Source organism: Eurytemora carolleeae, unplaced genomic scaffold (genome assembly GCF_000591075.1).
Source record: "Eurytemora carolleeae unplaced genomic scaffold, Eaff_2.0 scaffold498, whole genome shotgun sequence".
In the NCBI taxonomy this organism is placed as follows: domain Eukaryota; kingdom Metazoa; phylum Arthropoda; class Copepoda; order Calanoida; family Temoridae; genus Eurytemora; species Eurytemora carolleeae.
In genome coordinates this window covers 20,461-47,080 of record NW_019396396.1, presented here as the reverse complement: position 1 = coordinate 47,080, position 26,620 = coordinate 20,461, and the positions used below count along the sequence as shown (strand labels likewise).

General features: G+C 32.0%; 3 protein-coding genes across 4 annotated transcripts; 2 read left to right on the top strand and 1 right to left on the bottom strand.

Annotated features, from left to right (window-relative positions):
* The first annotated feature begins 638 nt into the window (after positions 1-638).
* On the top strand, positions 639-3,358 carry LOC111702396 (barrier-to-autointegration factor). The gene is made up of 5 exons (XM_023474064.1): positions 639-711; positions 1,198-1,254; positions 1,717-1,773; positions 2,335-2,385; positions 3,299-3,358. The coding sequence occupies exons 1-5, from the start codon at positions 655-657 to the stop codon at positions 3,347-3,349; spliced, it is 273 nt and encodes a 90-aa protein (XP_023329832.1). The 5' UTR covers positions 639-654; the 3' UTR covers positions 3,350-3,358.
* A 170-nt stretch (positions 3,359-3,528) lies between these two features.
* Positions 3,529-8,857, top strand: LOC111702395 (barrier-to-autointegration factor). Its single transcript, XM_023474063.1, has 5 exons — positions 3,529-3,625; positions 4,780-4,836; positions 5,597-5,653; positions 7,012-7,062; positions 8,681-8,857. Exons 1-5 carry the CDS (start codon positions 3,569-3,571, stop codon positions 8,729-8,731), a joined length of 273 nt encoding a protein of 90 aa, XP_023329831.1. The 5' UTR covers positions 3,529-3,568; the 3' UTR covers positions 8,732-8,857.
* Positions 8,858-9,924: 1,067 nt separating this feature from the next.
* LOC111702393 (peptidyl-alpha-hydroxyglycine alpha-amidating lyase 2) lies at positions 9,925-25,953 on the bottom strand. 2 transcript variants are annotated; one of them, XM_023474061.1, is made up of 12 exons: positions 25,933-25,953; positions 24,244-24,328; positions 23,387-23,460; positions 22,732-22,822; positions 21,846-21,985; positions 20,787-20,885; positions 19,648-19,693; positions 15,004-15,097; positions 14,088-14,193; positions 12,067-12,193; positions 10,950-11,060; positions 9,925-10,083 (listed from the first exon to the last, which is right to left on the bottom strand). In XM_023474061.1, the coding sequence occupies exons 2-12, from the start codon at positions 24,326-24,328 to the stop codon at positions 9,950-9,952; spliced, it is 1,107 nt and encodes a 368-aa protein (XP_023329829.1). In that variant the 5' UTR covers positions 25,933-25,953; the 3' UTR covers positions 9,925-9,949. The 2 variants fall into 2 exon arrangements, with proteins under 2 accessions (XP_023329829.1, XP_023329830.1); XM_023474062.1 differs by having other exon boundaries at positions 23,393-23,460.
* Between the last annotated feature and the right edge of the window lie 667 nt (positions 25,954-26,620).

Here is a 26,620-nt window from a genome sequence, read left to right as displayed (position 1 = left end):
TGGTCATGTACTAAATTGATAGGAGGGGGGGGGGGGTCCAAAAATCGTATACTTGGACAGACCCCTCCATCACAACTGAGTTCCGTCCTAGTATTCGATTTTTGTTATTTAAATCAAATTTATTGTACAAATTGATAAATCTTTATCTTCCATTCAATCTTTGCACATATCCGATGAAATTATATATCCAACAGATACTCATATTTTGTAAATCTTCTATTAATTCTTCTGTTAACTTTCCAAGAATCATGACGGATAAGTTTTGCGATCATTCTTCTAATCTTCAGTTTGTCCTATTCAATAACAATTCCAGAATATTTTTGTGCCCTTAACAGTTTTTTTCTTGTTTGTTCGTTCTCCAGTTTTATATTTTCCATTTTTGTTCTTCGTTTTTTGTTTCTAGTCCTCTTTTATAATTGCAGCTGTACCCATTGGCAAAAGCCCTAACTTTATAGTTGTCAGAACAGGGCTGATTTTGTTACTAATTATCTCATAAAGCCATATACATAGAGAGTAAACTGCGATAAGCAATTTATTATATATAAATTCTAACTCTAGGGGTTTTCAATATATATATTTGTACGTTTTAAACAATTGTTCATTTAAATTATTTAAAAAAATTACCTTAATCATTTCAGATTGAAGTAAAGCAATATGTCTACTACATCACTAAAACACAGAAACTTTGTCGCTGAACCTATGGGGGAAAAGGTGAGAAATAGTTAAAATGTGACAGTTGACGGTAATTTCCTAGAGAACGATATTTTTGACCCCCACCCCCCTCCTATCAATTTTGTACATTTTGTAAAATTGATCATGTGGCCGCAGCGCCGGCCCCCTAGGCCATCCTAGCCGCAGTGCTCGGCCCAGAAATTGTCTTAACCTAACCTAACCCTTAGACTAACCTGACCTATCCCAACAGATAGACTAACACTGTCCTAGTCGCAGCGCTCGGTCCATAAATCTCCCTAATCCACCCTGGGATAATACAAAATGTTTCTTGTACATTTTTGTAGAGGGGGGGGGGGCAAAAATCCTTCTCGAAGATAGATTTTAAGTGGCCCCCGTTTTGTTATTTGCACTAAGCTAAACTCCTAAATTCAGGTTATCTGGATCATTTTGGTGTCTGAGTACATTCCATGTATGTAGGAAAAGGTTGATAAACAACTTGAATTAACTATATGATTTACTATTTAGCCTGTAACAGATTTAGCTGGCATAGGAGATGTTCTGGGGAAACGTCTAGAAGCCAAGGTCTGTATCTGTTCTATTAAAAGAAAAAACGAGTTTTAAATATTTTCAAAACTTATCTAAAGCTTTTCATTTGATCGATAGCCTTTTTTAATATACCTTAAGTAAGTCTGTACGGTGTACAACTGTATTTAAGGTTTTGTTTTTATAAAAAAGAAATATTTATTAACTTTGAAAAAAAAGTTTGAAGTATAACCATAACTTTAAGCAAGACTATTAAATATTATTTATTTCTCATGGAATGAATTTATAAAAATGGCGAAATGCACGTTTACCAATAAATTTGGTTTTTCTTGATTTTAAAAATAGGTACTTTCTAAAAATGTTGTTGAGTTATAAAAGGTATTTATATCTATATATTAAATGAAATAAAAAATGTCATTTTGTGTCTCTATTTTTAATCTTTTGGGTGCTGCTAATATATGTTCATATCGGAAAACATCCCTTTAAATTAAATATTTTCAGGGTTTTGATAAAGGATATGTCGTCCTGGGGCAGTTTCTGCTTCTAAAGAAGAATAAGGTAAGTCTTTAGAAGAGATACAATATTTTTAGTGTAACAAATAATTTATTATTTTTTTCTGAATACTTAATAAATAATTAATAAAGATCAGATCAAACTAAAAAATATTAGTGGAATGATATTTAACGTAAAAATATGTGAGAGAGAAAAAAAGTTAATCCGCAACGTTTAAGCTCCCTGTAACTTTTGTGTTTAATACTCATAATTCAGATCTATCTCGATATTCAGTGAACACTGTTCATTAGAGGATCAATGCATAATCTCTTCATTTTAGTTATTCCTTCAGGGTACAATTTCACTGTGGGAGTAAATTTATCTGCAGAATAACAAAAAATTGAGATCAAGCATTGATCTCGATATCCACAATACAAGAGTTCGCAGCTCAGCATTCGCAAAAAAATGCGGCGGATTAAATCATCGGAAAGAGAATTTTTTGTTCTAATTTTTTGATGCAATCATGAAAATACTTCAAAACATCTAATCAATCTATCTTATCTATTTCTGGACCGGCATCAAAATGAAATGAAATCTTAACACTTGTTTTCAGATTGTTTAATTCAGGATCTGTTCGTTGAGTGGTTAAAGGAATTGGCAGGAGCCAATACTAAGCAGGTATGTAATGTGATGTGATGTGATGTGATGTGATGTGATGTGATGTGATGTGATGTGATGTGATGTGATGTGATGTGATGTGATGTGATGTGATGTGATGTGAATTTGGGAAAATAACTAAATTTTTAGGTAAAAAGTATCAAACAGAATGAAAAAAGTTGATTTCCATTTTTTCCCCAAATTCTGAATTCTGAATGTTATACACCCCTGTTAATTTTTTCGTTTGCAGCTTCATAAGAATTTCAGATTAAAGCACATTTCAAAATTATATTACCGAGAAGTTTGCTAATAATAGATTGTGCAACAGTTTTACTTGGGCCCCCAAACGATTTTACCAACAGTGTTACGATCGCCTTTTATAATATTGCACGTTTTATTAAAGCAAACAATATTAATTACACTTGCTTTTAGAAGTAAAATACTTTTTAATATTTGAAAATAATACCCAATACCAAAGTCGATATTTGTAGTATGTATGTGGTCTATTAATCAATCAAAGAGTATATTTTCTGCATTATTGTTACAGTAAAAATCATTGTTTGTGGATATGACTCCTATGATCGGAATAAACGAACATTGAGAAGTAGATTTTTTGAACTACTTCTTGATTCCACTAAAGGTTAAAACTGAGAAGAAATCAATCAACTACTTGTTCTTTATTAATAAACTATAGATCGTTTTTAAACAAATCTCAACCCTCCTCTCTCTCTTTCTCTCACTTAATACATCATTTTCTTGTTAATACATTTCGCCAAAAATGTTAGCATTATCAGGATAAAAGTTCTGTCCAACAACTTTATAACGCTGCGAACCAGAATAATAGAATTATAAATAGTAATATTTATACCGACTCTAGGCATAGAATTATGCTCTATAATTTCTACGGACGAATGGTTGATATTTTGTTGTTTAGGCCACCGATTGCTACCAGTGTCTCTCTGATTGGTGTGATGAGTTTGTCTAATCTATTTCTTAAAAACTGTTCGAGTCAAGAAATTATTTTTTATTTTGTATTTTACAAATCTGTTCTTCTCTCTGGAATAATATTGTACGCTCTTGATGAACAGATAATTTAATATTTGTGATTGGAATATTTTTTTTATGAATTTTAGGACGAATATTTTTAAATAAATAATTTAATAAATTAATGAAGTAAAATCATTTCAGATAACAGAAATACAAAATGTCGACCACTTCGTTGAAACACAGAAACTTTGTCGCTGAACCTATGGGGGAAAAGGTGAGAAATAGTTAAAATGTGACAGTTGACGGTAATTTCCTAGAGAACTGAGAGAGAGAGAGAGAGAGAGAGAGAGAGAGAGAGAGAGAGAGAGAAATGATTTTTAAGAGAAAATATATACCTCTTGGGTTATGGTTGCTAAAATAAATCGTGAACATCTCACACGGTGTATAATGAGACTCATTAAAATCGAAGTTTAAATTGACGGAAAAGGTGCGGGTGAAATGCCGTTCTGTTACATCACTAACTTAATCATAATGTTGTAGGTACATCAGACCAAAATAATCTGTAAAAGTTTATTACTGAAATTTGGGGCATTATCAAATCAAATCATTAAATATAAATTGGGAAATAATAAATCTGATTTTGATCTCAGTTAGCCCTCTTATTATTATTTTTTTTTCAATGAATTTTATTTGCAATATTTCACCACAGAAAAAAAATTTGAGTCCATTTAAAAAACTTGCTGCTGAAAGGCTGCTCATGAAAAAAAATTTGAAAAAAAATATTTTTTTTAATTTATTTCGATTTTTTTAGCCTATAACACGAGTGTCCAGAAAAAAATTCAGCCCAATCGGTCTTGCCGTTTGGCCGGCTATAGACAACATATATATATACGAATGTCTTGTTTTATTATATAGATGATTTTTTAATTTTTAGATTATTTAATCTTGGCAAATTTTTAATTTGTTCCCACTTTAAAAAAATTTTTTCTTATTAAACTATTAAGCGCATTTTTTACGTTTTCGCATGATTGAAAAAAAAAGGAATATTGTCTCTAAAATAATGTTAACATAAAAGTTTTTTATAGTTAAATGTCATGGGATAAAACCAGAGGCGTATTCAGGGGGGGCTATTGGGTCTAAGTCCCCCCCCTTAACCAGTGAAATCTATTGATTTCAGGGGGTTTTCATGCCCCAACGGTTGCTGAGCTCCCCTGGAAAAAAATTTAAGCCCCCCCTGGACAAATTCCTGAATACGCCCCTGGATAAAACATTTTGCTGTAGAAATTCACGACTTGCTTCCTTTATTACCAGAAATTTTGTCTAATAATAATAATAATAATGCTAGCTAATACGGGGAAACCGAAAATATTTTTTACCGTGTTGGTTCATTTCACATTCACAGTCAATTAAAATAACATTTTTGTTTAGCCTGTAACAGATTTAGCTGGAATAGGAGATGTTCTGGGCAAACGATTAGAAGCCAAGGTTTGTATTTTTATCATAAATATATTACCAGGTCAGAACTTGTGCGTTGTTAATCTCTGGATCAAAGATTGATCTTAATGTTGTGCAGATCTACGGACCACTGTAAAGTGCAGTGCTTAGGATCCGGATCCGCAAGATTTTGGCTTCCTGGATCCGGATCAGGATCCAGGGGGTAAAAAATCAACCAAAAACTGTTAAAAAAAAACTTTTTTACTCCTGAAACCCAAATCTGAACTTTTGAAAAATAGAGATTATAAACATTTCCTCATTTCTAAATGGTTCATCAAGTTTTAGGATAAAAATAAGCGGAAAAAAAAAAAAAAATTTGAAAATTATTTTTTGTAAAAAAAATCGGTAAATCTTAAAGAAATGACCTGGATCCGGATCCGGGTCCATTTTTTTCAGTGCGGATCCAGGATCCGGATCCGCGTCAAAATTAATGGATCCTGTGCACTGGACGAAAATGATGTTAATATTAAGAAAAAAGCTTTTTGTTGATCAAGAAGAAAGATTTAAATCCTAGCCTGGTTGTATAATTTTTTCAACATGTTAAATGAAAAATAGATTTTTCTAGCAATCTCAGATCTGATATTTTGTATACGATAGCGCTACAACAAAACTGAAACTTGATGTCCACAAGGAAAATTTTTGGTCTAAAAAGCCCATAGATTGTTAAAGGAGACTCGCCTGATCTCGTAAAATCCTGGTAGACGTTATTTTATGACAAAATGATACTAAAACCTAAAGAGAAATAATTCAGGGGTTTGATAAAGGATATGTGGTTCTAGGACAGTTCCTCCTACTCAAGAAAAATAAGGTTAGAGAAGAGATTATATATATTGTCTTTTCAGTATTTTTTTTATTTACGAATACTTTTTGTGGCTCAATAATAATTGAACAACATTAGTTTTTTAAAAATGCCTATTTTTCTGTGGAAATGTTGAAATTAGGATACATAATGAGAAATATTCGTCCAAACAAATCAAGACTGGTATCAAAATATCCGTCTTTAAATACTGAGTTCAGAAACGTTGAAATATAGTACATATCCCTTGAATATTAATCGAATAATAATCAAAAAGCCCTTTTTTTAATAGAAGTTTGTTTGTCTGGTTATCAAAAAATCCATTTTTTGTAGCCTTAAAGGGAGTATTCGCGAAAATTTTAGAGGGTATAGGCTTACAGCAAAAATAATCTCTTTTGATCGCTACTAATCTTACTTCTATCTGTTGCATCTTTTTGTTCTACTGAAGAACATAGCATCCATATACATTCAGAAAGTTGCAATATACGACTCGGAGCGTCAAAAATCAATTTAATTTCAAACAAATCATTCAGATATTACAACCTATAGTCATTGATTATTTTTCGACGCATTCGTATGCTTAATATTTCATAACATTTTTATTCGTTTTGTATCCAATGCACTTAAAACGCTGAAATAGTTGTTCGCCAGATGTCTCTGCTCTCAAAGCTTTGAATGATTACACGTGGCAGAGACACCTATCAGCGGAAAGAAATCGTTGTAATATACAAATGTTTCGAAAAATAATCGATGACGTAAGGTTGTAATATCTAAATTATTTGTTTTAAATTAAATTGATTATTTCACGATACGAGTCGTATATTGCAACTTTCTGAATTTGTATAGACGCTACGTTCTTTAGTTTAAGTCGTGTAGTGCCATTCTGGAGGATTCCAGAGGAGATCAGGAGTGATAGTGCAGCCATGAACGGAACCTAGATATAGGTTGTGTGAATGGGGTGGCGCTGTCCAATTTTTTTCTCTTTTCAATATTGCTTCCCATCTGTATAATTATTTTCTTGTGCAAAAAGAACTTAACATTTCCGATAAGATATTTTAACTTTCTGTTGAGGTAATAAATTTTAATCCTGCCACTCAGGGTTATGTTAATTGTTATTAACGACGAAAATTGTGCAGTAATTAGTAATTCATGCCATGTTAATTATTTATTTTAAGGATCTGTTTGTCGGATGCCATGTTAATTATTTATTTTAAGGATCTCTTTGTCGAATGTTAATTATTTATTTTAAGGATCTCTTTGTCGAATGCCATGTTAATTATTTATTTTAAGGATCTGTTTGTCGAATGCCATGTTAATTATTTATTTTAAGGATCCGTTTGTCGAATGCCATGTTAATTATTTATTTTAAGGATCTGTTTGTCGAATGGCTGAAAGATTTAGCTGGGGCAAACACTAAGCAGGTAATATTACAGCTGTAATTATTGCTTAAAGGGAGTGACCGGCTAAAACGTATCCACCCCCAAAGTAGGAGTTTTGAACGTCGAATTTGCGCTCAAACTCAGGATTTACAGATCTTTAAAAAGTTTAATATGTCTCAAATGAATCCGAAAGAAGCTTTCACAACACTGCATACTCAGTTCAACTACCTAACATAGCCGGTCACTCCCTTTAATGCGTATGATTATGTGTTCTGTACAATAGTCGGCGTTCATATCAATACAATAAAAACGACTTTTTAATTTCTTACAAGCTTTTTCCAAATTACAAGTTTACAAGTAAGCAAAGAAAAGCTATACAGTTGACAACTTCTCTTTGTTTCCATGTTTGTATTTATCAACACTGTTCTACAAAGCTTGGTAGCAGTGCTTAGGATCCATTTAATTTTGAATCCTGGATCCGCACTGGAAAAAAATGGATCCGGATCCAGGTCATTTCTTTAAGATATACTGAATTTTTTTAACAAAAAAAATGATTTTCAAATTTGTTTTATTTTTTTTCGCTTATTTTTATCCTAAAACTTGATGAACCATTCAGGAATGAGGAAATTTTTACAATCTCTCTTTTTTTTCAAAAGTTCAGATTCGGATCCAGGAAGCCAAAATCTTGCAGATCCAACGGATTGGTAGAAATCGAAAGTCGTCTTCCTTGTATTTATATATACGACAACGACGACGACTGTAAAGTGTAATGTAGTTAAGTAATCAAGTAACTAAGTATTTCCATATGTACTTGTGTTTTGTGAACCCATTTACATTTTTACCCGCTTATTTATAAACATTTATAGTCATTACAGTAAGGTCAAGTGTATTCTTTTTAATCGATATTACTGATCTGTTGCATTAGTAAATATATCATGTAATTGTACAATGTGCATGTGTAATTGCACACTCGTGTATTCACTTTCACTAATTATGTACCGTATTACCATGTACATGTTCACTGTGTACTTGCACCTTGAGCTTTTCTAAATCTAATGTTACTGTACTAAAAACTGTACTGGAATCTTGAAGTTTTGAAGCAAGAATTAAACCTTTTGATATCTTTAATTCTTAAAGAAACAGTAAGTGTAATTTCAAATGACCCCATTGCAAAGATAGGAATGACCGATTCACAACGGTACACCTGAAACCTTTATCTAATAAATAATGTGGAAGATATTCTCGTTTTTCTAGGTTAAAGAGCGTTTAATTCCGATAATGTCTATATGATTCCCGCAATAGAATTTTGCAAGTCGTCGAGAACCCAGAATTATAAATAATCAGTTTGTTTTTATCATTGTGACAGAAACAGTCTCAAGAACTGACGAGGGTCAACCCAGACCGAAATATATTTTCAATAAATGTGGAACTAACATCTACCTATTTTACTCTACAGAGGTTTGGTCCATCACAATCACAGAATTTTAAATGAAAATAATCTGCTTTCAAAATTTCAATCATGGATATTTAACTGATACTTGATCAAACAAAGCTTTGAAGGATGCCGTTGTAAATCGGGTATCACTGTCTTCGCCTCGAGGATTACTTGAAATTATGCTTACAATCCCTTTAAGCTTTTTTTACAAATGTGTTTTTTTAGGCTACGGATTGCTACCAGTGCTTATCCGACTGGTGCGATGAATTTGTTTGAATTCAGGATTCCTCATTCAGATATTTTAATATATTTAGATTTGTATCAACTCGTTTAATCCATTAAAACTAATGATTTTGTTACTTGTATTTTTAGATAAATAATTAAAATTGTTTGAAAATGAAATTCGTGGATTTTCTGTAATGAGTTAAGTTATCCATGCATCGTATTTAGCATATTTATATCATGTGCTCAATGTTAACTTTTATTTTAATAAAAATGTCGATTTCCTGTAATTTCATGGATGTTCTAAATGCAAAATAAAACTAGATTGCAGATTATCATAACAAACAGAAATCAGCAGATCAGGAATCCTTTATTAAATTAAAACCATATCAATTCTCTACAGTTATCAGCCAGTGTTTTTTCTTATTTAGAAGACTATGGAGTTGAGGGATTCAAAAAATTTTCATTCTTTTTTATAGGGTTGTCACCCTAAAGTATAGATTATAGAAATGAAGATTTTCAAAAAATCTAATTTTTACATTTCAAATGTGAACATTTTCTCTTTGTATTTAAGAAAATTTGGGCCCAATCGGTTCAGCCGTTTTGACGTTTATTGGAAACAAACAGACAAGCAAAGTTTATTCATAATTGAATTCTTTTCTATTTTTTTCTAACATGCAAAAAATCCATAAAAAGAGTATCGACATTGCAAAATTTAAAAATTTGCAAAATGGAAAATACTAGATAATAAAAATGAAAAGTCATTATTAAACTTTTTAGCTTGTGTCGGTTTTGGTACGTAATTTGTCTCGTGAATTGAAATTCTAAAGTTTGCTTGGGAAAATGGCACCAAATATACGAATATGACATTCGACCTTGTATGACGCTTTTGTCAAAAATATCACTATGCCCTTGACATAAATTAAACAAATAAACTTGAATACTAATTTTACTATTTACTCGGGAAAATGTCACCAAATATACGACATTCGTCCTTGCATTACGGTTTTTTTCAAAAATATCACTATGCCCTTGTTTCATAAATTACACAAATAAACCGTAAATACTATTTATTTTAATATATTTAAATAACGATAAATTACAGGTTAATATCATTATTTTCAGACTAAGATGTATCTCTAATGCTTGTAACTTATACGTTAATAAGTCAATTAACTTGAAACCCGATTTTTCTTGATAATAATCCCCTGGAGTATTACTCAAATTATCAACTTTTTAATCAAAGATAATTCTGAAGTTTTTATTTTTTTATTACATTTCTTGGTTGAAGATGTTGTCTTGAGGAGCGACAACGTCGAACTTTCTGACTCTGTTGGGACCGATCTCGGTGACGTAGATGGTGTCCCCCTCCCTGGACACCGCCATTAGATGCGGGTTCTGCAGCTCTATTCAACAAATCATTCATTCAAAATTGTTCAATAATTTTCACGTTTAGTAAATTTATTTTTCTCCTGAAAAAGGTATACCAATTCTCTACAATGATGTCGTCTTTAAATATTGAAAATTATTAAAGCCTATTTCTAAATGGGGGTTTTGTAATTCAAGTTGCCATGTTCATTTCAAATTATCAAAATATTCAACTTTTAAGTCTTAACTCATAATAATACATTGGAAAATATCAGCATAATAATATATTGGAAAATATCAGCATAATAATACATTGGAAAATATCAGCATGTGTCCTAAAATTGTTTTTTTATGTCTTTGTGTTAAAATGGTTTAAATTTTAGTGGTTAAGAACTGAATTAGATTACTTACGTCACACCTACAACTCGAACTAATGGTAATTAATAAGAATCAATAATTGGAACTACTCACATTACCCAATTCAATTAACATTACCATTATTCATACAAAGAAGAAACATACTTTCTATTTTATACAGTGGTAATAATGTGCCCTAACCAGACTTAATTAAAAGCTAAGATTTAAGTTTAACTGTGTGGACAGCTTCTCTAGAACAACTGGAGCTAGGTAGGAACTTCGTGTGGAATATGGTTTGCCCCCAGGACATGATCTGATTTTAACGATCAAATCTTGAGATTAAGCATTGCTCCATCTTTAGATACGAATTATTTGTTTTCCTCTTTATTCCCTTGGGGCGTATATTGAGATATCAATCTTTTATTCTCAAATTTAAAAGTGCCCATATAGTTTGATATCAAGATATTAAGCATGTTAGATTAACGATACTCTGGTCCTTGAACTTATAAATGAATGGATAATAAGATAATTGATTGAATGAATGTCCCTGATCCCCAAGTATCGACAACTCTCCCCTCATCTGCTAGATCTATGGTAATACCATGAGGTGGAGTAGACCCTTGACCGGTCACACCTACCAGCGCAGTCCCACGCCCAGCTAAAATTATATTCGATTCATACATTTTTGAAAGATTACGTAGCGAAAAAGGTTGGGGTGACAACACTAATTACGTTTCAAACGATAACTTATGTTTCGTTAAGGTTCTTCATTTGTAAATAATTCAGTCATTTTAACATGTCGTTTTTGTTAGGGGTGTATTTTCTTTATAATGTTTATATTTAATAAATGCAAAGAAAACTAATTTTTGTATTTATAAACCAAGTTGCGTACAGATTCTTACAATCCACAACATTTACTTTAAGTTTCTAAGGAATATGCTCAATGTTGAGTGAAAAGGCCAAAGCAGTAGTTTTATAATTGCATTGATCTACAGGGTGTCCCAATAGACATGAGAGTTTAATAGACTACTTCTGTATCGTCTTTGTTCCACGCGGGATTATTTCGAAAAAATAATCTTGTAATACAGTGGTAGGCGATTTTATATATAAAATGAAGACGACTTTCGAGTTTAATTTTGATTTACATATTAAGCTTTTAAATAGCATGGATACACAAAAACAAGGAAAGAGAGAGAAGCTGTCAATTAAAAGCTTCTTTTTAATTGCTTGTAAACATGGAATTCAAAGAAAAGCTTGTTAACAATTAAAACTTAAATAAAAAGTCGTCTTCATTACATCGCCATGAACCACCGTTGTATCACAGTTAAAACAGTTAACATCGAAAACTACCAGTCTAAGGATTTCTTTCTAATTTTATTTACCTTCAAAATTGACGGAGATATTGGGAAATTTGTCCAGATTCCAGTTTATTAAAACTCAACAAAACTGTTCAAATGTTTAATTTTTCCGTCAATTTTAAGATACAAAGATCGTTAGACTTTCAGTCTTTTTTTGATACACTTCATGCATGTCATTTATCAATGATCGGAAATTGAAGACGTTATTCAAGTCCTCTCTCACTTCCCATTTTATTGAAACACGCTGTATTTAAAATGTAATTATGTAGTTTTTTACAACCACTTCTTTTAAAGAAAGTCGCTTACCTATTCCATAAACCCGTCCTAGGTTTGGTATATCCAGTATTCTAGCTCCCATAAACTGAGGATGGTTTAGCCCTGCTCCAACACAAGATATCTTCTCCCCTTCCCTGTCCGCTACACAAACTGTATCCTAACATATAATATTATTATCCTCACTGTCCACTACACAAACTGTATTCTAACATATAATATTATCATCCTCCCTGTCCGCTATACAAACTGTATCCTAACATATAATAATATTATCCTCCCTGTCCGCTATACAAACTGTATCCTAACATATAATATTATTATTATCCCTGTCCGCTATACAAACTGTATCCTAACATAAAATAATATTATCCTCCCTGTCCGCTATACAAACTGTATCCTAACATATAATATTATTATTTTCCCTGTCCGCTATACAAACTGTATCCTAACATATAATATTATTATCCTCCCTGTCCGCTATACAAACTGTATCCTAACATATAATATTATTATCCTCCCTGTCCGCTATACAAACTGTAGCCTAACATATGTATAATATTATTATCCTCCCTGTCCGCTATACAAACTGTATCCTAACATATAATATTATTATCCTCCCTGTCCGCTATACAAACTGTATCCTGTTTTTATTGGCTAATCTAATCACTAAGTGTTATGACTTTTTAATTTTTTTTTCTTTTATGTATGTTGCTATTATATAATTTATTGCTGGTGCGAAAAGGAGTTGCTATTTTCGATGAATTAGTTATAACCCGAGATAAAAGAGTTACAGAGATCGATTATCAGCTAAAATATGCGATATTTTCTACAGCATGTTCTATTGTTCAGAAGTACTGTACACGACCAATCAGCAAACATCTGTATTCAGGGATATTTAAGGATTCTTTGGATTAGAAACACAAAATCTATAAAAAAAAAAAGACTGAATTCATAAATGTTCTGTATCATATTTAAAATTGAGAATTTCTTTAAAATTTGTAAAACTTTTCCCCTGAATGGGTAGTATATGCAACAAGTGCCGAGAGACGGCACTCTAAAAACCTATCGTAAAAACGTCAACTTAGGCCTACGTAGTCGTATCCCACCCTGTGAAAGGAGATAAGCAGTCTGTGTAGTCTGTGGTTATAACCTTAGTGTAGGAATGTAATATATTACTTTAAAGAGAACAGTTATGGATCTCATTGCAACCTTATAAATAGCTAATTTAAAATTTCACGAAATTTAAGCAAAATAGTGAATTTGCTTGGATAATTTTTCTCATTTTATGTAATTCCCCCCCCCCCCTGTAAGATCAACTAAAGGGTGAAAGAAGGTATTTCTCCGTTACTCTTAAGTCCTTACTTGCAAGAATTTTACCTTTTCCTTCTGTCTAGTTCACAGTGACAACATTATTTTCCTTCTGTCTAGTTCACAGTGACAACATGACAGATCTAGTTCACAGTGACAACATGGCAGATCTAGTTCACAGTGACAACATGGCAGATCTAGTTCACAGTGACAAAATGGCAGATATAGTTCACATTGACAACATCGCAGATCTACTTCACAGTGACAACATGGCAGATCTAGTTCACAGTGACAACATTATTTTCCTTCTGTCTAGTTCACAGTGACAACATTATTTTCCTTCTGTCTAGTTCACAGTGACAACATGGCAGATTTAGTTCACAGTGACAACATGGCAGAACTAGTTCACAGTGACAACATGGCAGATCTAGTTCACAGTGACAACATGGCAGATCTAGTTAACAGTGACTACATGGCAGATTTAGTTCACAGTGACTACATGGCAGATCTAGTTTACAGTGACAACATGGCAGATCTAGTTCACAGTGACAACATGGCAGATCTAGTTCACAGTGACAACATGGCAGATCTAGTTAACAGTGACAACATGACAGATCTAGTTCACAGTGACAATATGGCAGATCTAGTTCACAGTGACAACATGGCAGATCTAGTTCACAGTGACAGCATGGCAGATCTAGTTTACAGTGACAACATGGCAGATTTATAAAAAAATATTTTACCTCTTCCTCAAATAGAACAATGCTGTGAACGATTGTCCAGTCCCCCTTAATCTCAGTTAGATATCTTCCTTTGATATCAAACACAACTATTCTCTGATTACAATATCTAAACCATATATAATTATATATCTTCCTTTGATAACTATTCTCTGATTACAATATCTAAACAATATATAATCATAAATCTTCCTTTGATATCAAACACAACTATTCTCTGATTACAATATCTAAACAATATATAATTAGTTATCTTCCTTTGATATCAAACACAACTATTCTCTGATTACAATATCTAAACAATATATAATTATAAATCTTCCTTTGAAATCAAATACAAATATATAATAATATTATATTGAAATATTGGAGAACATAAAAAAAATTTCAAATTATCTTGAGGGTTGAAAAGGATTTAAGTCTTTACCATAAACTCAGGTTTTTTAATCCTTATATCCTTGAAACCAAATGTTGTAGATTTTAGATTTTCAAACTATAAATTCTGTTTGAACAAATTATCTAATTTTGAAAGGTTTAAGCCATTTTGCTGCAAAGATATGGGGGGTAGGAAAATTTGAATTTTTGGCAATGACTCTATCTTTTAGAATAATTTGTCATATCATTGTGCTTTGAAACAGTATTTTCACAATAAGAATTCTGTATGAAAATTTCGTCCTCATGTCAATGGACTCTAAAAATCCGCATATGACGTAGTCACGTACCTGCATATTGGCGGAAGATGAAAAGTGACAGTTACTGACCCTCTTTCTTTAACAACGTTATCACTTCATCTTCCGCCAATAAGAAGTTACGTCATATGAGGATTTATGGTGTCTATTGCTATGAAAACGACATTTCACGAAAATTGGAACGCATCCAGAGTATCTAACCGTAATAAACAACCTTGCTATTAACTTACCCATCTGCCACATAAACGTTTCCAGATTTAGAGACTGCAACGGCGGCAGGTTTACAGAAATGTTGTTTATCCGACCCAGGGACAAACCTCTCACCTAAACATTAAAAGGACTGTTAACGTAATTCTAAGTGACCCTTTATTAAAATAATAGCATATTCGGTTCACAATAGATCTCTTAAAACCTTTTTTTGATCAAGAATGAATGAGATATTATTATTTTTGTCTCTAAAAACAATAATTGGGTTTTTCCTCAAAGAAAAGAAATAAATTCTACCCCAATATCCTTCCCGTGGACTCCATGATTCGATGCCGGACTAGTCTTTACCGTAACAACCCGTCTAGTGTACCCAGTATGTGTTGACCCAACGCGTTTAATTCAACAGAATAAGTGATCAGTATCATACACACTGATCCCAAAGTCTTTTATCTATATTCAGCTGGGAAAGCACATAGATTATAGATTTTTCATACATTTTTTGGAGTTAACCGTTTGTAATTGTGCAAGTACTTCCATCAAATGAATATGGTCACTTAAAATTGCAAAAACTGTTCATATGCCTTTTAACAAATTATTAGTCAGATTTTTTTAAAACCATGCATTGAAATAATCCCAAATAAATAAAATGTAATTTATTTGATACAATTACAATTTATTCAAGTGCCTTTCATATATACATATATATACATATTTTAAATTTTAAATTTTAATTTTTGTAATTCCCCAATAAACCAATTTTCAATATTTTACATTTTTGTATTATGAATATAAGGAAAACTGGTTGGAATTAAACTATCATAAAAAAGATAAAATTATTAAAGAAAGATAGGTACGAAGCAATTAAAGTATCATGGAAAAGATTAAATTATTACAAGAAAAAGAGGCACGAAGCAATGAAAGTATCGTGAAAAAGTTAAAATTATTACAAGAAAGAGAGGCACCCCGGTGGGCTAAGCCAGTGGGGTTGGTCAAATAGGCGGCCTAGAATTAGGCCGGGCTCTGTAAAAAGTCTGAACGCGCCATGGGAGTTGTCATAGTTAGCCCTCCGACGGGACTATGCCAAGAAAATTGACCCCTGTCGTATGTTAGTCTGGTTAGGGCGACGTACTGTACCATAGGATTGGGTCAGTACACGCTGTTATCTTGCAGGCCGGTACAAACTGGGCAGGTACTATGGCCCAGAGTGGCACGAAGCAATTAAAGCATCATGAAAAAGGTAAAATTATTACAAGAAGGAGAGGCACGAAGCAACTGAATTAACATGAACAAGTTAAAATAAAATTATTACAAGAAAGAGAGACACGAAGCAATTACAGTATCATGAAAAAGATAAAATTATTTCAAGAAAGAGACGCATAAAGCAATTAAAGTATTATGAAAAAGTAAAAATTAGTACAAGAAAGAAAGGCACAAAGCAATGAAAGTATCATGAAAAAGATTAAATTATTACAAGAAAGAGAGACACGAAGCAATTAAAGTATCAAGAAAAAGATAAAATTATTAGAAGAAAGAGAGGCACGAAGCAGTTAAAGTATTATGAAAAAGATAAAATTATTAGAAGAAAGAGAGGCACGAAGCTTTGAAAAAGATAAAATTATTAGAAGAAAGAGAGGCACGAAGCAATTAAAGTATTATGAAAAAGATAAAATTATTAGAAGAAAGAGAGGCACGAAGCTTTTAAAGTATCATGAAAAAGATAAATTATTAGAAGAAAGAGAGGCACGAAGCAATTAAAGTATCAAGAAAAAGATAAAATTATTAGAAGAAAGAGAGGCACGAAGCAATTAAAGTGTCATGAAAAAGATAAAATTATTAGAAGAAAGAGAGGCACGAAGCAATTAAAGTATCATGAAAAAGATAAAATTATTAGAAGAAAGAGAGGCACGAAGCAATTAAATTATCATGAAAAAGATAAAAATTATTACAAGAAAGAGAGGCACGAAGCGCCCCGAACGCTTAGTGATTTGTATGAAACTGTTGTGAATCATTCATAATGCTCACTTCATGCTGAAATTTATATTTGACGTGCTATAAAGTAATCATCGTGCTATAATGTTAAATTAGCTCTATTTTATAGCACCGTGCTATTAAGTAATCATCGTGCTATAATGTTAAATTAGCTCTATAGTATAGCACCGTGCTATTAAGTAATCATCGTGCTATTATGTAAAATTAGCTCTATAGTATAGCACCGCGTGCTATTAAGTAATCATCGTCCTATAATGTAAAATTAGCTCTATTTTATAGCACCCTGCTATTAAGTAATCATCGTGCTATAATGTTAAATTAGCTCTATTTTATAGCACCGTGCTATTAAGTTATCATCGTGCTATAATGTTAAATTAGCTCAATATTATAGCACCGTTCTATTAAGTAATCATTGTGCTATAATGTAAAATTAGCTCTATTTTATAGCACCCTGCTATTAAGTAATCATAGTGCTATAATGTTAAATTAGCTCAATATTATAGCACCGTGCTATTAAGTAATCATCGTGCTATAATGTTAAATTAGCTCAATATTATAGCACCCTGCTATTAAGTAATCATCGTGCTATAATGTTAAATTAGCTCTATAGTATAACACCGTGCTATTAAGTAATCATCGTGCAATAATGTAAAATTAGCTCAATATTATAGCAACGTGCTATTAAGTTATCATCGTGCTATAAAGTTAAATTAGCTCAATATTATAGCACCGTGCTATTAAGTAATCATCGTGCAATAATGTAAAATTAGCTCAATATTATAGCACCGTGCTATTAAGTAATCATCGTGCTATAATGTTAAATTAGTTCTATATTATAGCACCGTGCTATTAAGTAATCATTGTGCTATAATGTAAAATTAGCTCTATTTTATAGCACCGTGCTATTAAGTAATCATCGTGCAATAATGTAAAATTAGCTCAACATTATAGCACCGTGCTATTAAGTAGTCATCGTGCTATAAAGTTAAATTAGCTCAATATTATAGCACCGTGCTATTAAGTAATCATCGTCCTATTATGTTAAATTAGCTCTATAGTATAGCACCGTGCTATTAAGTAATCATCGTGCTATAAAGTTAAATTAGCTCAATGTTATAGCACCGTGCTATTAAGCAATCATCGTCCTATTATGTAAAATTAGTTCTATAGTATAGCACCGTGCTATTAAGTAATCATCGTGCTATTATGTAAAATTAGCTCTATAGTATAGCACCGCGTGCTATTAAGTAATCATCGTCCTATTATGTAAAATTAGCTCTATAGCGTGCTATTAAGTAATCATCGTCCTATTATGTAAAATTAGCTCTATAGTATAGCACCGTGCTATTAAGTTTCGATTCGTTGCTAGATTTTCTCCAAAAAATGTAGGATTTTTCTGGAATATTTTTTTTTAATTTAAACAAAAATAAAATTAACTTAAGATTTTTATAACTGATTTGTTAGAAAACTTATTATATCTAGAAATAACCAATTGTTGACACTAGTGATGTCTTCGTAGAAACTACACAAACACAAAGTTGCAAATATGTATATTTTTCAAACCTTCAAAATAAAGTTATTGTAATAATAAGTAATTATGATAGAATTGTCTAATAATGTTAATAGGATTTAGTAACTTACTATTTAAATGTGTCTGGAGTTGATCAAGAAGTGATTTTATCTCAGAGAAAGGAGATCTGAGCTGAAAACTTTAGAATGGAATATCCTTAATCCCGATCGGTAAATTAATCTGGAGATTTATTTAAAGAAGAGAACAAGCATTATTTAATCTGGAAATTAAGAAAAAGAGTGGATCAAGCATTAATTCTGATATCCACCATTCAAAAGTTCCCTGCTCTGAGCTGAAAACTTTAGAATGGTGGATATCGAGATTAATGCGTGATCCTCTCTTTTTCTTAATATCGAGACTAACCCAATCTTGTACTTGTATCCTGAAAAGTGCATAAAATCGCGTATATGATGCCGATAAATTTGAAATTTTGCGCGCCATTTAAGATTATATACAGAAACGGTAGGAACTCTCTTATTTAGAAAACCCGGTTTTTGATTTTTCTCTACTGTATCCAAAAAAAGAACATTTTAAGAAGAAAATAAAAACTGTGTCTATTGGATACTCAGATTAAGTATCTCATTCTAAAGTTTTCAGCTCGGGTCAGTTAGTTATTACTTCTGAAATAAAAACCCCACTTGTTTGAGTAGAATTGCTATGGATTGTATAATTATAGTATTCACTGTTAAAACGTTTTACTATTCAATACGGATGGTATGTTTTCTCTGTCTGAGACGGAGCTATGCTGGAATACATTCTTGGGTTTATAAACTGACCCGATACAAAGGTGAATGGTAGGAAGACGACATTACGCTTGGATAAAGTAGGATGCAGATTTATGTGCAACACCGACAACACCAATGCATTAAGACAAGTACATAAACATTTCATAGAATTACCTATAACACTTTTATTTTAGCACGACGTGTTATAAAGTTTTTGAACTCAAATTTTCTCTGTATCTCGAAGGTTCTCGCCTTCTTTAGGCTTGAACTTTCTCGATAAAGAAAACATTTCTGCAAAATCTGCGAATATAAATGATAAATGTTATAAATAATTAATGTACTTTTATAATAACAACAGATGGACATTATAAAATTATATTTACCAAGGACTAAAGATGGAACATCAGAATCTGGAGGAAACATCATCACCTAAATATTCAAACAAAAATGAAAGATGAAACTTTGATTTTTAGTAGTTTTTCCTTAAATTCATGAATAACGCACGCTGAAAACATAATAAGAAAAAAGGCATGCAAAGTATAGTTACAAACAAGATTATTTTTCCTTTTATTGATTTTTTACATTATATTTGAGATTTTCATAAAATCCACGAAACATCTGTGATAAATACTCAAATCATTTAAACTGGAGATACAGGGTTAGCCAAAAAGGATTCTACTTGACGGACGACTGTACAGAAATTGTTCAGCTGGGCAACTTGTTTCTTTATTTACAAATTCTCTAAGTATTCATTTCAATTAAAGACTTTGAATGGAAAAGATACATTTATCCATATCGCATATTCTAAGGGGACCGTAAGCGTAATTTCAAGTGACCCATCATGCAAACATTGGGAATACCCAATTCACAACAATGCCCTTGAGACCTTAATCTGATCAATAATGTGGATAATATTGTAGTTTCCAGGTTTAAAAGTGTTTAATTTTGGTATATCCGATTGTTGACTTGAAAAGTCACTATAATAAAATAAAGAGATCTAAAATGGATATTTCTAACATTTATTTAGAGGCTCCCTGTGTCGGAGCTGTTACTAGTTCAACTGTCCTAACATGACTGAATACCGGGAGGGAGCTGGGATGAGCGGAGATTCGACATGTGGGCACTACATGAGGAGGAAATGGATTTGAGTACACATACATCTAGAGAAAAGGCTGGGGCATTTGAGTCGGAAAAATCGTCTTCCTTATATTTCGAATTAATTTTAACACCGATATGTTTTCCTACAGTAGAAATGCGCAAGTAATTTTTGTAGAAAATCCGTTACTGAAAATAATCAGTTTTCAAAATTATAAAAATAAACACTAATATCTAATTCAAACTTTTAAGGGTTACACCATCTTTGCAAAGAGGATACTTGAAAATAACGCTTACAGTCCCTTTAAAGTGTTATCCTGCTAAATCTTCTAATATTGTAGTGTTGTAATATTAAAGTGTTATCCTGCTAAATCTTCTAATATTGTAGTGTTGTAATATTAAAGTGTTATCCTGCTAAATCTTATACCTGATGAAGACCAACATCTGTGACCCAGGTATTCCTGTCTTGATCAATATATATACCATGAGGCATATAGAACAGATTTGCTCCCTTTCCACTCTTCACCTAAACAGGGGAATGAATAAAATATTATTAACCGGCTATTTTACAAAAAAATAGAGAATTGAGTGTTTGCCACAAACTCAGATTTTCTAATCTCTGCCTCTGTAACACAATTTCGTAGACCTTAGATATTTCAAACTATGATTTTGTTATTGAAATATTATTATTTTGAAATATCAAACCAACAGGTTGCACAGATATAGGGACTAGAAAATTTTAGTTTAAGACTCAATTCCTTTGTTTTGTTACCTTGGTTTCCTAAATAATAATTTAGAAAATTAATTAATAATTAAAAGGAGATAAAATATTTATATTTTGATTTTATTTCACACAGAAAATCTATTTTTAACAATGGTCGACAGAAAAAAAAATAATAAAATGTTTCTTAATATGATTTTAGAAAAATATATGAACAATGCATTGGGGGATAATCCCCCCCCCCCCTCCCCTGGTATGTAAAAAAGATTAAGTTTCTTTTCTCAATAATTCGATAGAAAGTCAATTATAAATATAAAAATAGAAACAATTAACTAGAAATAAATTATCCAAAATGTTGTGTTTTTTGTTGGGAAATGACAAAACTAAATCAAACTAAGTTAAAAAAACTGCAAAGGCTGCAGAATTCTACAAAGAAGTTCTGGCCTGTTTACATGTATCCCCAAATTGCTTGGAAAGACCGTCAACCAAAAAATAAAGAATAAATAATAATTTCAAAAATTGAAATTTAAAAATAAATAAATGTTTGAATAAATACTATTACTAAAAGTAAATAGCTTTAAGGACTCAGTCGAACAGTGCATCCCAATCAACACTACTATGGTCGGCAGCTCCCGGCTTATCATGGCTCACAGCTGGCTCATCAAAAATTCAAAATTTCAAAATATTCAGTCAATATAAATCTTTTTCCAGTCCCTTTTATAACTATCCTAAAATTAATAAAGATTTATAATGTTTGAATATTACCTTCCCAGTGAACTGGTCTATAGTAAGGATGGTATCTACAGGTATAGGCGGCTGGTCCTGGCCGGACAGCTTGTTGTCCGGGGTGAAGGAGTTCATGTCCCAAACTACTGGACCTCGGTGGAATACTACAGGGTCGTCATCTGGAATTAGTTCAGTTAAAATCCAAAATCCAAAAATATTTGAAATAAGTCGAAACCATTTAAAAACTAAGAAAAGAATCTGGATTAAAACAAATAAAAAAAATAAAATTAAAAAAATTGTCTGATATTACATGAAAAACGATTAAAACTTCCCTGAACTAAATTTTGTTGAAACGTTTGAATTCCGACAAAAAAAATCCTCTTGAATAAGTTGTTTTTAAGCAATGACCAAATTAATTTAGAAGTATCTGAAATAATTTGAAACCATTCTTTAAATTCCTCTGAAGTCTGGGAAAGTTTAACTAAAATATGTTTAGATATTAAAAACTAATAATTAAAAAAAAGTATCAAAAAGATGTTTAAAAATTCATTAAAAATCATTTGGAAAGTTGAGCTAAAACACATTAACAAAATTAGCTAAACGTATCTTGAATATGTTGAAACCGTTAAAAACTCCATTAAAAACTTCTGGCTAAGTCCAAAGAAAAGCTATTAACCAAATTAATCAAAAATTATCTGAAATAAGTCGTAAGGTACCATTTAAAAATCAGAATTATCTGGAAAAAGTTTAATTGTAAGATGTGAAAATATTAACTATGGTAGACGACTTTAAATGCATCTAAATCATCATATTTTGCATTCAAAATATTTTTTTAACGCAGGGATAAATATTCCCTAATTTAGTTTTAAGGTTCGTCGTTGCGTTCCATCTTATATCGGGGACCACTATATGATGGTCAACTTACTTAAATCCGTTGTGACCCCCGCCACCTGTCCTAGTTCTAGCTGAGTATCCCAGTTATGTACTTCCTCCGGATGTCCAACCTCTCCTCCATTCTTCATTCATTAAACAACAAGCATTTAAAGATAAAGACGACATTTATAAATTTCATTTTCAACTCTGTGACCAAACTAAGCATTGGCTCGATTAGTTTGATTTCCCACCTTGTCAGAGGCGTACAGCGAAATTTGTCCCGGAGGGNTCAAAATTTTGCATAGCCCCCCCCCCCCCTGTGTACGCCTCATGCTCCTTGTTCTAAAGTTTGTTGTCTTACAGAAATGGTTTACCTATTTCAAAATAATTCTCCAATTTTTGAAAATATGAAACACTAAAGCCAATCTTTTACCCTCATATTTGAGTCTGAGTCCTATGATAATTTGTGTCAAAACAATCATACTGGTTTTACTTGAAATCTCACTGCGTGAGTTGAAAATATTTCCGTTTCCTTCAGATCATTATGGATCTTTACAAGTTTTAAACACACAATATTTATTTTTTTATTTAAAATTAACTTTAATGAACACATCCAACAGATTGGACTTTAAATATCTTGCAAACCAAGAAAAAAGGCGAACCAACCCTTGAAGAATTAACAGGAGTACCTGTACCTGTACCTGTACCTGTACCTGTGGTTCTGGATCCTGGTGAGTGAATCCCACTGCTCGGCCCAATATCTCATCTTCATACTCAGAAACTAGAAAAATCAAAAGAATAAATAATTGAATGATTGTCGTCTTCATTTTTTCTTTTTGAAACAGCGAAAAGAATTTTGAATTTTGTATCATACAAATTGTTATGAACGATTTATTTCTTGTCAATTTCATAACTAAAAGAAATAAAGGAGAGGACAAAGAGTACCCAGTTTTCTGTTAATAAAAAAGAGAGAATGAGAAACGGCTTATGTTCTATAATTTGATAAACGAAGAATAAGACTGCAAAGACGACCTGAAACTCTTTTAATTGCATATTTAATGATTTGCCAAAGAAAGAAACAAGTAAACAGTTCCAGCTAGGGAAATGTGAATGTAGGGAAACAGACAGCATCAATTCTGTACAGTCGTCTCTGAAGTCTCATGCTTTGTGGGTAACCCTGTATATCAAAATCTTAAAGCCTAACTGATTTAAAATAACATTTTCTTTCATTTTTACGACTTAATTTTTAGTTTTTGTAAATTGTATCTAATACCCAGATTCTTAATTTACCAAACCTATCATTTTTTTCTTCATTGATCTCACCGACAGCATTTCCAAATTACCAACAGAACGATAGGGATATGTAAAATAGTGATATATCCCAACATTCTGTTTAAAATATCGAAATGAATGTTTGTAATTTCAAAAAATGCTTTCGAACTTCTTTTCTTGTTTCTTCTTGTCAAAAACCTAAAGATTTCCAAAAGGGTGGGCAACGACGCCACCTCAAAGGTTAGACATGTCCCCCCTAACCCCAACCTTTAATGGATAAAAAAAAACTTACCGAGCTCTGCTAAGTCAAGAACTGAAGCTCCGTAGGACTGTTTGGACCAAATACAAAGGCCCAGGAATAACCAAGCTACACCCATCTATAACAAGGAACTCAGTCATTACTCCCCACAAACTTTTCTAAACCCTTTATCTTTGCAACCTGGAATCTAAAACTTTTCTATTTTGCTCATTCAGAATTTATAGTTTGAAATATCAGGTTGTAAATTTTGAAGTTCCTTTTTAAAAAATTATGTATTTCAAATCAATCTGAGAATAAAACTTTTAAATGAGTTAAACTTTTCACTTTCATGGGTCAAAATGAAAATTGTAAACATAGAGGCGTATTCAGCGGGAGGGGGGGGGGAGGGACTGGGGACTTAGTCCTCCTTGGACCAGTGAAATCTATGGATATCCAAGGGGTTTGCAGGCCCCAAAGGGTGCTGAACCCTACGGAAAGGAAAAATTGTAAGCCCCTCCGCTTGGACAAATTCCTGAATACGCCCCTACAAAATATAATTCTTTAAGAGTAATTTCAAGTGACCCTTCATGCAAAGCCCGATTCACAACAATCAATACCCTAGACTTCTTAATAGAATCAATTATTTTTTTTATGCTACACTATAAATTCAAGAAAAAATCACTTTTTTGACAGTCACCTAACTTTTCTTGCAAAATGAGCGATTTTCAGTTTAATATAAGGGATTTTTTGATTTCATAATTTAAATGAGATTCTAAAAATTTCTCCAGATTGTGTCTAAACCATGGAAATGCTGATTGCTCAAATCATTTTTGTATAGAAACTAAAAATTACAAAAAGCAGTTTTCATTAACAAAATATGAAAATCTGATTCATGCTGAATCAGAGCCCATGATTTAAAAATTTCGGGAAAATATGGCTCGGGTCTAAGCTGCCGTTGGGCCTTATTTACGGCTTGAGCTTTCGGATTCAAGCTGCATCTTATTTTCCTCAGAGTTGAGTTTGAAAATCTGGTTAAATATTTCTATTTGGCGAATTTTCATGGTATTAATTGGCGCATTCCGGGTTTTTATGAGAACAAAAAGCAAGATTGAGCTTATTCTCCACTAAAACCAACCAAGGTTGGTTTTATTTTCATTGTGCCTAACTCCTTAAGTCGAGTCGAAGATTGGGTCTGAAAGTCGGGTTTAAGGAATTACGACTCGAGCCGAAGTTTTTAAATTGCGGGCTTAGATGAATTCTTTAAGGGTACCATTGTGAATCATACACACCAATCTATTAATGAGGGTTTGCTTTAAACTACGTTTGTATATATCCTTTAAAATCAAAAATAGTGTTGTAATCCCTCTTTTTAGTGCCCGATAAGAGATTCGCGTTCTGTTAAGTTTCTGAACATATGTTGTTCTTCATATTTCTCTTGCATCAAAAAATTGTATCAGAATTGCATAAAAAAATATAACTGTCCGTTTTATAAGATAGAAATCTGAAGCTTGAACCTAGGATTATACTATTAACTAACTATTAATTAAAATAGAGTTTAAGAATAATAAAGATAAGCTGACAACATATGTTTTCAAAGAAGATCGATTTTTAAATAAAATAAACTCGAATCATTTTTGTTTAATCGATGAACTTGGCAAAGCACATTTTAGGCCAAATCATTCACAATTCATATTTTGTTGAAAACACAGATTTTTGTTAAGATAAGCAGTTGTGAGCTTATACCTGTGTTTTGGTTCAGTTATAACTGGAAGACTCTCGGTAAGCAAAGAAAGGAGCCTCGTATTTAACATAATAATACCATATGTTATCCAATACCTTCCCCGATTTAATTACAATAATTTATCTTTTTTTTCAAATTTTTTTTCTGATTTTTTAAATACCAGCTTGGGAACCCGCCGCTGCCCAGGTTACTCGTAGTTACTCCCGCCGTTTATCCGCACTGGATCGAAATTCTTGATTTTAGCTAATTTTCCCGTTAAAAGTCGACCCACTTAATCTAAAATGTAAAACCAAGCTAAGAACATTCCTGTGGTGCCCCGAGTTCTCTCAATCGAAATTTGAGGCAAATCGGTCCAGGGATCTAAGAGTTAGGATCGAACATACAATAATCAAAACGAGATTACTACTCTATATATATATATATAGAGGAGAAAATAATTGACCAAAGTAAAATATTATAAATCATAAGAGCATGGCGCTATCTCATACAAATGTTTCGACTTACAAATCGAAAGAATTATTAGAAAATATTTGTCGGGCGCAGTTTTGGTAACTAATAATTTGGTAACTAACATTTTGGTAACTGACAAATTGGGAACTAATAATTTGGTAACCTCGCAATTTGATAACTAACAATTAGGTAACATGACAATTTGGTAAAAACAATTTGCTAACTTGACAATTTGGTAAC